General features: G+C 37.9%; 1 protein-coding gene across 1 annotated transcript in view; it reads left to right on the top strand.

Moving 5' to 3' along the window:
* ecpas (Ecm29 proteasome adaptor and scaffold) overlaps window positions 1-12,757 on the top strand; it is a 111,455-nt gene that overhangs the window by 39,366 nt on the left and 59,332 nt on the right. Inside the window, exons 8-12 of the mRNA XM_072588108.1 lie at window positions 615-696; window positions 6,601-6,720; window positions 8,224-8,309; window positions 10,401-10,479; window positions 11,418-11,467. Coding sequence (XP_072444209.1) covers window positions 615-696; window positions 6,601-6,720; window positions 8,224-8,309; window positions 10,401-10,479; window positions 11,418-11,467 — 417 coding nt within the window. The remainder of the gene's footprint in view (window positions 1-614; window positions 697-6,600; window positions 6,721-8,223; window positions 8,310-10,400; window positions 10,480-11,417; window positions 11,468-12,757) is intronic.

Here is a 12,757-nt window from a genome sequence, read left to right as displayed (position 1 = left end):
CATAAAACAAAACTGTAAAAACTTCAATGGTTGTAAAAAGGAAAGGTTAGCATAAACAAGTATGCTAAGACAGAGATTGATAGATTTCTAAGTATTAAAAGCATTGGGAATATGGGAATAGTGTATGGAAAGGGAATTGAGGTAGAAGACGAGCTGTAATCCTGTTGAATGATGGAGTAGGGAAAGGGATTGTATAGTCAAGAGTGTGGTGCTGGAAAGGCACAGCTGGTCAGGCAGCATCCTAGGAGCAGGAGAATCGACGTTTTGGGCAATAAGCCCTTCATTGTCGATTCTCCTGCTCCTCGAATGCTGCCTGACCAGCTGTGCCTTCTTTTCAGCCGCCTGCTTTTCCAGCACCACACACTGTACTCTGATCTCCAGCATTTGCAGTCCCCATTTTCTTCTCCTTCAAGGGATTTTATAGGCTACTTCTGGTTTTGTTTCCTAATTTCCTAATTTGCATGGGTATAGCCAGTGATAATTTTATTCTAATTCTTTTAACAAGCTGCACTGACAGCTAGTTGAATCTCCCAAGATTATTTTTAATGCAAAGTGGTAGAAATGACACAAATAGTTGTAAAAATGTGAAACTTAATTTTGTAATGTTTTCACAGTATAATTGACTGGAACAATCCTATTATTGTCAATAAACTCTACAAGATTTATCTGGGGGACATACCACTGAAAACAAAAGAGGTATGTTTGTTTAGTGTGCTGCTTTATCTTTCCTAAATACTGTACCATGCATCCTGTAAAGTTGAAAACTCTTGAACTGAGTATTCAATATTTTTATAAATTTGTATTAAATGCATCAAAGCCCATTTAGTTGGCAACCATAAAAGAATGCAGCACTTTCATAAAAGAACACAACAACATTGATTTCTTACGATTTGTTAGATAGTGTCTGAATGAATTCACTAATCTTGGTGATGAGTGTAAGATTGTTCTATTCCACCTCATCAGTCCAGCCCAAAGGAGTGATGAAATGAGAAATAAGCTGCACAAATAAATACAGTTTAAAAAATGGACAGAGCTATTGCTTTCCCCATGGCAGAGCCCATCCAATCATAGAACAGTAAAACATAAAAGCAGGTCCTTTGGCATATCAGTGCTGACCACAATGGCATCCAAAGCTAATTCTATCTGTCTGCACATGGTTCATATCCCTGTATTTCTTGCCTGTTCATGTGTCTGTTTAAACTCCTCTTAAACTTTACTAGCATTTCTACTTCTATCATCTCTCCTGGTAGTATGTTCCCAGCACCTACCACCCCATATTTAAAAAAAACCTTTCTTGTCCATCTCCCTTAAGTTTTCCACTCTCTCCTTAAACTTATGCCCTAAGTAATTGACATTTCTAACAAAAACAAGTTGCTGGAAAAGCTCAGCAGGTCTGGCAGCAGTTGTGCAGAGAAATCAGAGTTTGCATTTTAGGTTCAGTGACCCTTTCTCAGAGCAGTTCTGAAGCTGGGAAAAAGACTCCCAATTATTCACCCTATGCACACCTCTTATAATTTTATATCCTACTCTGAGACTATCCCTCAGCCTCTGATGCTCTTGCAAAACAATCCAGGTTTGTCAAACTCTCCTTACAACTAATACCTCCCGTCCAGGCAGATCCTGGTTAACCTATATCGCTTCCTCTTCAGAGCCTCCACATCCTTCCTACGGTGTGGTGACCAGAACTGCAACCACTACACCAAAGGTGGTTGAACTAAAATCCTATGCAGCCACATTTGACTTGCTAGCTTTATTCTTAGTGCTCCAACCAATGAAGGCAAGCATGCCACAGGCCACCCTTACTCCCTTATTTGCTTGTGTTACCATTTTCAGGGAGCTATGAACTTGACCCCAAGATCCCTCTGTATATCAGTGCTCCTATGAGTCTTGCCATTAACTGTATACTTTCCTCTTTGATTTTATCACCTCAAATCATCATGACACTATACAGAACTGGTTAGAAGTTAGGGTGGTGGTGGAGCGTTGCTTTTCAGACTGAAGGCTTGTGACCAGTTGTGTACCTCAAGGATCGGTTCTGGGTCCACTGCATTTTGTCATTTATATGAACTCAGATGTGTAAATAGGAGGTATAGTTAGTAAGTTTACAGATGATACCAAAATTGAAGGTGTAGTGGACAGTGACGAAGGTCACCTCAGAATGCAGCGGGATCTCGGTCAGATGGCCCAATAGGCCAAGGAGTGGCAGATGGAATTTAATTTAGATAAATGTGCTGCATTTTGGAAAGGCAATTCAGGCAGGGCTTATATACTTAATGGTAAGGTCCCGGGGAGTGTTGCTGAACAAAGGGACCTTGGAGTGCAGGTATATAGTTCATTAAAAATGGAGGCACAGATGGTTAGGACATTGAAGAATGTGTTTGCTATGCTTTCCTTTATTGGTCAGAGTATTGAGTTAGGAGTTGGGAGGTCATGTTGCAGCTATACAGGATATTAGTTAGGCTACTTTTGGAATATTGTTTGCAATTCTGGTCTCCCTCCTATAGGGAGAGTGTTGTAAAACTTGAAAGAGTTCAGAAAAGATTTACATGGATGTTACCAAGGTTGGACGGTTTGAGCTATAGATATAGACTCAATAGGCTGGGGCTGTTTTCTCTGGAGCATTGGAGGCGGAGGGGTGACCTTTATACACGTTTATAAAATCATTAGGGGCATCAATAAGGTAAATAGAGTGGGAGAAGTCTAGACTCAGAGGGCATAGGTTTAAGGTGAAAAGGGAAAGTTTTAAAAGGGACCTAAGGTGCAACATTTTCACAAAAGGGGCTGTGCATGCATGGAATGAACTGCCAGAGGAAGTGGTGGAGGCTGGTACAATTACAACATTTATAAGGTATCTGGATGGGTTAATGAATAGGAAGGGTTTAAAGGAATATGGGTCAAATGCTGGCAGATGGGACTAGCTTATTTTAGGATATCTGGTAGGCATGGACTTGTTGGACCAAAGGATGTATTCCTGTTTTGTACATTTCTATGACTCTATGACATAACTTAGAACTCTATCTGCTATTTCTTTGTCCAACTTTCCAATTGATCTATATCCTGCTGCATCCTTTGAAAACCTTCCTCACTATCCACAACTCCATCAATTATTGTGTCGGCAAACTGACTAATCAGACTACCTGCATTTTCATTCAAATCATTTAAATAAAGTACAAACAAAAGAGGTCCCAGCACTTATCTTTGCAGAACACCACTGGTTACAGAGCTCCAGTCAGAAAAATATTCTTCCCTCTGTGACCAAAGACAATTTTGTATCAATTTTCCAACTTAAAATGGACCCCAGGTAACTTAATCTTCTGGGCCAACCTATCATGAAGGACTTTGTCAAATGCTTTAGTAAAGTCCTCGTAGGCAACATCTGCTGCCCTACCTTCATCAATCATTATCTTCATGTCCTCAAAAAACTCCTGTTTGTGAGACAAGACCTCCCCTGCATAAAGCAATGCTGACTCTCCCTAATAAGTCCATTCTTTTCCAATTCAAGTAAATCCTGTCCCTAATAATTTCCCTACCACTGATGTAAGACTCACTTGCCTAGAATCTCCCGGATTAACCCTGTTTCCTTTCGTAAAGGAGAGAGCAACATTTTCTATTTTCTGATCTTCTTGAACCTCACCTGTGGTTAAAGAGAATACCAAGATCTCTGTCAAAGCCTCAGCAATCTCCACTATGACCTTTTTCTGAGATGGATCCCATCAGGCCGAGGGGGCTTATCCACCTTAATATTTTTCAAGACACCCAGCACCACCTCCTCCCTAATCTTACCTCATCACTGTCCTTCTCGGTGAATATGGATGAAAAGTACTCATTAAGGACCATGTTCACTTCCTCTGGTTCCACGCATAAATGCCATCCTTTGTCCCTGAGTGGACCTATTATTTCCCGAGTTATCCTCTTGCTCCTAATAGAATTGTAAAATGCCTTGGGATTCCCCTTAATCCTACTTATCAAGGACAATTTCATGGACCTTTCTAGTCCTCCTAATTTGGTGTTTAAATTCTTTTCTACATCCTTTATATTTCTCAAGGGTTTTGTTTTGATTTCAGTTTCCTAAACCTTACATTTGATTTTTTTTTATTTTGACTAACCTTTCAATACTTTATCATCCTAGATTCCTAAATCTTGCTATCCTTATCTTTCATCCTCAAAGGAACAAGTTGGTCGTAAACTGGTTAACAAAGACAAACTGCCAACTTAGCATCTTTTCTCTTGCATTTTAAACTGTAATGATTGTTTGAAATTTGCATTTTTGCACTTGTGCTTGTAAGATGAAAAGCTTCAGCACCATGTCTCTCTCTCTAATCAGTAACTGTCTGTATAACTACACTGGCTTGTTTTGAACAGCTTCAGTTCACAACGTATTTTGCTAGCCATCGATGTCTATTTAGCACTGTCAGTGGTTAGTGTTCTTTCTTCCCTCCTCCTGTTTTCTCTCCTGAAAGTTCTGACCAGTGCTGGTAGGGAGCTGTAGGTTAACAATCAATCTCCAGCTACTTGCTGTCTGCTGTCATTCTAGCGAATTGTCACACAAATGAAATCATCTAATTCACCTACACAAGTTGTGAAGTTAAAAACTGGAGGTTTGCTTTTGTTGGTTTAATATTTCTGGACAGAAATGATAGTCACTCCGAGGAATGTTTTGTAAATTGTTGTTTGTAAATGCTTTACTTTTCAAAATGTACCATGATTAGTGCAAAGTTGGAATGATAGAGGAGCTGTCCAAAGTATCCAAATATCGTTGTTTAATATCTGAGAGTCCTGGTGATTGTAGATTATTTCTCTCAACCAAATTTTGGAATGTTCTCAAACTAAATGATTGCAATGGTATTGGATATGTGCATCTTAGAGGATAATTGCACAACGTCAGGATATATGGATCCTATTTGGAATGTCCCACATCAGCTGATTTCAATTTGAATGGTACAGGATTTCTACAGTTATTCTCGGGAAGGGAGAAGTGATATCAATTCCTGATCTTAATCACTGCCAAGTAACCACGTTCAAAACTTATGGTTGTCTGTGTATTTCAAGCTGGGAATGCATACTCTGTTTGGAAATCACTAGAGGACAATTGTGCTGATAGAATTATATAGCAACATCAGTTAGTAACTGCAGCAGAGGAAAAGAATTTTTTAAAGAGCTGCTTCCTTCTGTCACCAGAACTTTCAATTAATAATTTGGCTCAGACCTTCAGTGCTGTTACATAAAGGTCCAACATTTGGTTAGAAATCTCCTGTTTTCAGGCCCGGGTATTGATGTATTTCAGGAGCTGCTTTACACACTGCACGTGTTTTAGAGCTATCTATTTAAAGCAAATTGTAGAAATGAAGGAGATCTATTATGAATTGTGCCCAAAAACAAGTGAAGCAGTTGGGTGCGGTGGTAGTGGTTCTTAGTTAAAGCTTACAGGGAGTTCCAGTATGTTTTACTGAGGAGCAGATGCAAAATATTCACATCTGTAAAATATGACCAGAGCTGCTTTTCTGGTGGTTGTTAAACTATTCGTTTCCAAATCCCAATGAGATGTTTGGAATGTCAGATTTTATATGCAGTTATGCTTTAAACAATCTGTTTAATTCCAAGTTAAAATGAGATTGGGTGTCTGGGAGACAGCTAATTAAAATTTCAACCTGGGAACAAGGCCATGTAATCCATATTGCCATGACAATGGGAGGGGAAGGGTCCATAGCAAAGCAATTATGAAATTAGGTACAGGTTTTGCTAAAATATTACAGAAATTCACACAATATGTTTAAAAGAATCCAAGAGATTGAGAAGAGAGATGGACGCAATATGGTTCATGTCTCAACAAAGCTCCTTCAGAAAAACCTTCCAAATCCATGACCTCTACCACCGAGAGGGGGAGAAGCATCAAATGCATGGAATTATCACCACCTGCAAGTTTACCTCCAAGTCACACACCATCCTGAACTCCAGTGTAATTCCATTACTGTGCCCCGATCAAAATCCTGGAATTCCCTTCCTCTCAGCACAGTGAGAGTACTTACATACATGGACTGCAGTGGTTCAAGCAGGCACTGCCTTCTGAGGGAAATTAGGGACAGCCACATCCTGTGAAAGAATTTTGCTTCAAAAAGAAGGGATGAGCTGAATACTGGTACTTGGATTAAAACAACCAAGTTCATGAGTATTTCAAACAAAGCTGGAAGTTTGAGGATTAGAAGTTACATGATTGCAGAAGGCAATACAGTTGGGAAAGGCTTTGGACTGGTTTCTGGAGAATGATGTGTCCTGAAACGGGCAGCAAAATTTGAATGACAGAGGATTTTTGATTGTTTTAAAAGTTAAATGGTTGAATTTTATTCTGTAGTAATAATTGTGTACTGAAATATTGTTTATTCACTGCTGCTCCTAGTTTTTGTTTCAGTAAAAGTCTTAACACTTATTATCTTGTCATGTGATCCTTTCAGTCCATTAACTGCATGTTTGAATTACTTTTTAAATGTTATTAGTCTCTGTGTGGGTGTATAATACTCCTACATATTTATAAAAGTTTGTTGGTGTTTGTTTGATTTTGCAATTTTCATTACTTTATTAGAAATGTGTGTAAATCTTTTGCAGGGAGCAGTGATGAAACCTGAACTAAAACGAGAACCAGTTAGCACCCGGGTTAAACTGAAGATTCTCCCTCACTTGTTACGCTCCCGACAGGCTGCAGAGACATTCCCAGCCAGCATACAGGTGCATACGCATTGCTACTTTCCATCTGGGTCACTTTCATCCAGTTGTGAATGCTTAAGCTCAAGTTTGAACATGCTTCAGCAGAACTCTAATACCATTGAATCCAAATGTGGAGTTTTTCACATTCACTAATGAATTGACCATGCTAAATTGACCATAGTGTTCAGGGATGTGTATGTTAGGTGCATTAGTCAGGGGTAAATGTAGACTAGTAGGTTAATGAAATGGGTCTGGATGGGTTACTCTTTGGAAGGTCGGTATACATTTGTTGGACCAAAGGGCCTGTTTCCACACTGTAGGGATTCTCTAATTATTTATGATTGCCATTTTATCTTTAAATTGATGAAGTGCCATCCTAGAGTTTACATTTTCTCATGCACTACACATTATTACCAATTAAAGGGGTATGTGGAATCAACATTTTTGTTGGAGAGTTCTTCCCTCACTACTTCATACTTCATTCGGATACTATTGTGTATTTGTTATGATTGAGTGCCACCTAACAACTTTTGAGGGATGTTATACATTGGTCCAGAAATAAGAACAATTCCATCCTCTCTCAGAATATTATGTTTAGATTAGCCTACTCCTCCATCTTCCCATTTCTTATATACTTCTTCGATGGAGTTCTGTATACAGAATCAAATGAATGAATAGATGGTGCAGTTCAGAATTAGAGGCATCCACTTGCAACATGCATATTGAGATTGTACTTGTTAGAGTTTTTGCCTGTTTGCAGATTTGATTTTTCTGTTTTAAAGATTAGTGAGGAGAGCTGTTTATAGTACTCCATTAAGTTAAATTTCTTTAAATGTTTGAAACCGGCATTATGACAGTGGATGAAATTTTATATGGTAATGTGCTTTAATCCTTCCCATTGGGATTAATTTCCTAAGTTAAAAATTTACATAGTTTCTGTTGACATTTTGTGATTTCAAAGGAATAAAAAGATATGGTGCCATGTTTAAATGATGTAGAGTGGGAGAAAACTTATGTGGAGCATAAATGCAACAGAGCACAATTGCGAGTGGCCTGTTTCTGTGCTGTGAATTCTGTTATAAATTTCTTTTCCTAGCTTTCTCATATACTTGCCTAGCATTCCCTTGCACATTGATTGATCCTGTGTTATTTGCCTTATCACTGCATGAGATCTTTCAGTGTTTGGTATAAATTTATGATCTCTGGTTGTAGATTTCCCAGCAAGTGGAAACACCTTCCCTTCCTACACTCTTTTCAAAATCACTCTATTCATTAAATACAAAGCCAGAGGCCAAGTGTCCCAACCAAAAGTAAGACTCAGAAATCCAGCTTTTGGGTAACTGGATGAATGGTCACAAGGTCTACAATGAGCCTCAAAGCATCACACTGTAATACTCGGAAATTATTGGCCCATTGCCTATTTTCTTCACTACGTTAATATGCACTGCACATGTAGAAGTGTTATATTTATGCGAGGATATAGATTTATTAAAACAGTAATGATTCACAGTCTTGTTTTCACAGGTGGTGTATGATGGACTGTTTGGCGCCAATACAAATGCAAAATTGAGAGGACTCACCTTACAATTTGTACATCATATTTGCTCAGTGTAAGTTCTATATGTATTTGTTTCTTTTATGGTTCATATCAAAATAAACTGCAAATTACTCATGATATCCCTTCAAAACATCTTTTCTGTGAAATGCATTTTAGCCAGAAGGATTGTGCCAAGAGCTTCTTGGTTATTGTTTTGCAAATTTTCAAGCAACTTATACATCTATCAGTGTAATAAGTTAACTAGTGCAAGGATACCAATTAAGATCCTTAATTTCCTATGTGGTGACTCCCAATGTTTATATCACAATAAATAATATGGTGGAATTTCACATTAAGTTTGCTTGTGATACAGAAAGTCCCCCAAAATACTTGTCAACCAATGGATTTATGAAACTGAAAAACGTTAGTTCTCATAAAGAGATAATAAAAAATAATCTGATTGAAGGCTGATAAATTCCCTACATCAAATAAACTGTACCCTCCAGTGTCGACCGCAGTGACTGTAGGGATAAGGATGAGTTTATGATGATCTTTAAATTTCCTTGGATTATGAATGTTCCTGCAGACTGTAAAGCAGCCAATAGAACTCCTCTATTTAAGAAGGTTAAGAGAATGGAAACTATAGTCTTGTTAGGTCGACGTCAGTAACAGGAAAATGTTAGAATCTATTTTTAAGGATGTGATAATTGGGCAGTTAAAATAGAATAGCAAAATTGGGCAGAGTAATTGTGGACTTCTGAAAGGAAAATAGTGTTTGATGATCCTGTAGGAGTTTTTGAGGATGGTACGTCTGGCATAGATAAAAGAGAACCATTGGATGTGATATATAAAGGATTCTCTGAAGGCTTTTGTTAAAGTCCCACGCAGGAGTCTTTTTAAAAAAAAGTGCATGGGATTTGGGGTAATATATCAGTATGGTTTGAGACTTGATTAACAGACAAAGCAGAGATAGCAGGCTGTTACCAGAGACTTCAAGCAAATCAGGCAAAGTTAATGAGCAATAGCATGGCAGTTGAAAGAGGATATGAATAAATGTAATGTGAATTTGGTAGAAAAAGCAGGAACTTGAAATATTTCTTAATGGTGAGAAGTTGGAAGTTGGAGGGTCTTGATTGGATTGTTCCTAAGTCACTAAAAGCTAGCACTTAAACAAATCACTCATGTTCTCAAATGGAGAGCAATAGGGTAGCGAGGAGAAAATGTTCACTGAAATGGAGAAATAAATGTCAGAAATCACTTGGTTTAAGTGCACCAAGCAATGTCTACAACCAGGAAATGAGTCAAACTAGAATGAGAATAATTGAAGCACCCCAACGAGTGATCTAGGAAAGGTAAAATTAGAGAGAAATGTACAGGATGTTATCATTTAAAATATTTGAGTTGCCCTGATTTGAACGGTTTTTCTTAATTGGCTGCTTAATCTGCTGTAATTCTTTTTTATTGTTATTGAGTTTAACTGAAGCATAGTTTTATATACTGAACGTTTCAGTAACATTGCAAAATGCATCAACAGTGATACAGCGATGTTCTGAATCAACCACCATGCTTAAAGTAAATACTGCCTGTTGCTTGTGGGAAATCAATTGCTGTACTAATTTTCTGCCATGATAGTTACTAATGCACTCTTAAATAATAATAGCATCATTCTTTTTGTAACTGTTTATATATTCATGGATACTTGATTTGATAATCTAGATTTGCCTAGCCAGTGGAGTTGTCAGTTTTTGATTCAGCAAGTAAATATAAAATCAAATTTTGCACATTCCCCAAATTTGAATTTTTCTTAGTGTAACTAAAAAGTGATATTCTGAATTAATACAGTGACAGCACCGTTTTATACAATTGACACATATAAACAACAATATTAGCGGCTCTTTTGAATAACCGTCTAAGATTTCAGTCAGTATTTTATGAAAGCAGGTACAAGGCTACCATCGAGGTCTTAAAAGGAAGGTCCGTTTGCTGCAAAGGCAGGCCTTTGGGGGCATATTCATTGAACACAAGCAGTGGAGCATATTCATTTGTTTGATATAGAGTAATCCACTGCCTTTTTTTAATTTAGCAGTTTGGGTGATGTTAAGTACAACCTTTTTTAGAGTGTTAGATATGCTTTACTCCTCATAATCCTCCTTATTGCTTACAGTTGTCCTGATAATAAAATTAAACCTTTGGGACCAATGCTTCTAAATGGGCTGACTAAACTGATCAATGAATACAAAGAGGTAAGACTTCTGAAATTTATTTGATCCAAAATAACATATGTACTTTGCCATCTGTACTTTGCTGTCTCCTGTTCTTTATTTCAATGCTGTAACTGCTATAGTTAGCATAGTGCCACCAGTTCTTCAGAGTAGCCATCCTTCAAGCATTAAATGGTCCTTTGTCAGGAAACTTTGGACATTGCCCTGCATCACAGTCAAGTCCATTTTTGTCCTCACTGAAAGGGGACAGTACAGTAATTTAGGGCAGAGCATTGATGCAATTTTAAAAAATTTTACAATGGAGAACCAGCTCCACCTAGACCAAGGATCAAAACTGATGTTTAGAATTCCTTTTTATCTTTCTTTTTCTTCTGCACTTCCATACTCATTTCTTGCTAGCAGGTGACTCGATTGCTGTCTTCAGTTATTTGAGCCAAATGGTTGCTGGTGTGTGCTGTCAGCTTCGGTGGTGCAAGTTAGCAAGTTATTTAGCTTTATATTGGCTGGTTCTGTCCCTGCCCAGTCAGTGTCCGTTCAGGAACAGACAGGCAGTTCCTCAAGACAGAGGATGACTTTCTGCTACTCATAGTTATGGGTCCTGAAGATGACACTAGCTAACTAACCATTAATCCAGCCAATTTGACTGACCCCTATATAGGACCACTTGAGCCCAATTGTACTGCAAACATAGTACAATGCTGTGATTGCATCTCGAAATTTTCTTCTTATGTCTGAGGTACTCTGCCTTAGCAGTTGAGGAATTCAAGTGTTTCGAGAAATGCTCCTCAAGAATATGATGTTGCTTATAGTGCATTTTAACTAATAAAAGTTTTAAAATTTTATTCAAATATTTGTGCCATTTAACTTGTAAAATTATGTAACAATGTAGTCACTGTTGCTTAATTCTCAACTCTATAATATATTGTAATTTTAAAATTTGTTCTTTTATCCTGCTGAAGGATCCAAAAGCCCTATCTGTGGCATATTCAGCAGTCGGTAAATTATCCAGGTGAATATTTCTATCTTTTTATGAGATTCTGTTAATTTCATAAAATGTTAATGCATGTTTGTGATGCTATTCATTTTGCATGTCCTGAGACATATTGTTATGTATACGTATGAACTTCACCTGACAAAGGAACAGCACTCCAAAGCTTGTGATTTCAACTAAACCTGTTGGGCTGTAACCTGGTGTTGTGTGACTTTTGACTTTGTCCACCCCAGTCCAACATTGGCACCTCCACATCATGATCTTCAGTGAGACATAATGGTCTGAATGATGGCTTCCTGTTTGGTATAATTTTGTGAAAAGTGCAACTGAGCATTTTCATTTTAGATTTAAAATTAAACTTTGCCTAGTTCAATAAAATTCAAACAAAAATAGAAATTGCTGGAAAAGTTCAGCTGATCTGGCAGCATCTGTGAAGAGAAATCAGAATTAATGTTTTGGGTTGTTTAACCAACAGTTTCCTAGCTACCGTCAGTTCTGAGGAAGGGTCATTGCACGTGAAACATTAACTCTGATTTCTTTTCATATATGCTGCCAGACCTGCTGAGATTTTCCAGCAACTTCAGTTTTTGTTTCTGATTTACAGCATCCACAACACTTTCAGTTTTTTTTTTCAATAAATTTGAAAATGAATTGTGATGCATCATATTGAAAATAAGTATGACACTTTATTAGATTACTTTAGATTAGATTCCCTACAATGTGGAAACAGGCCCTTTGGCCCAACAAGTCCACACCGACCCACCAAAGAGCAACCCACCCAGACCCATTCCCCTACATTTACCCCTTCACCTAACACTACGGGCAATTTAGCATGGCCAATTCACCTAACCTGCACATCTTTGGACTGTGGGAGGAAACCGGAGCACCCAGAGGAAACCCACGCAGACACGGGGAGAATGTGCAAACTCCACACAGACAGTTGCCCGAGGTGGGACTTGACACCTCAGGCATAATAGGATTATAAACTGGAGGTGTGAGCCTCAGTAAAATTCTTAACTTCTTAAAAAAAGGTCACTTATCTTTCACTTGCCTGCGTGTGTTATTCATGAATAGATTCTTCAATCTTGCAAGTGTGCTTTGCATTTCCATATGAACCAGTTTGAAGATCAATGATTTCATTTTTTAATAATCTCATGTTTTGTACACAGACATCAAAAGGCAATAATAAACCATTACTTGCTGATCCAGATTTGCTGGAACAGATTACTGAAAATGTAATATGCCTGACACGGCACTGAACAGTTTCTCTAACTTTCGATTGTAAATATTAGAGGCACTTGTCTCTTT

Source organism: Chiloscyllium punctatum, chromosome 2, assembly GCF_047496795.1.
Source record: "Chiloscyllium punctatum isolate Juve2018m chromosome 2, sChiPun1.3, whole genome shotgun sequence".
NCBI lineage: Eukaryota > Metazoa > Chordata > Chondrichthyes > Orectolobiformes > Hemiscylliidae > Chiloscyllium > Chiloscyllium punctatum.
The sequence above is the reverse complement of the archived record's forward strand: the minus strand, read 5'-3'. Positions and strand labels throughout refer to the sequence as shown.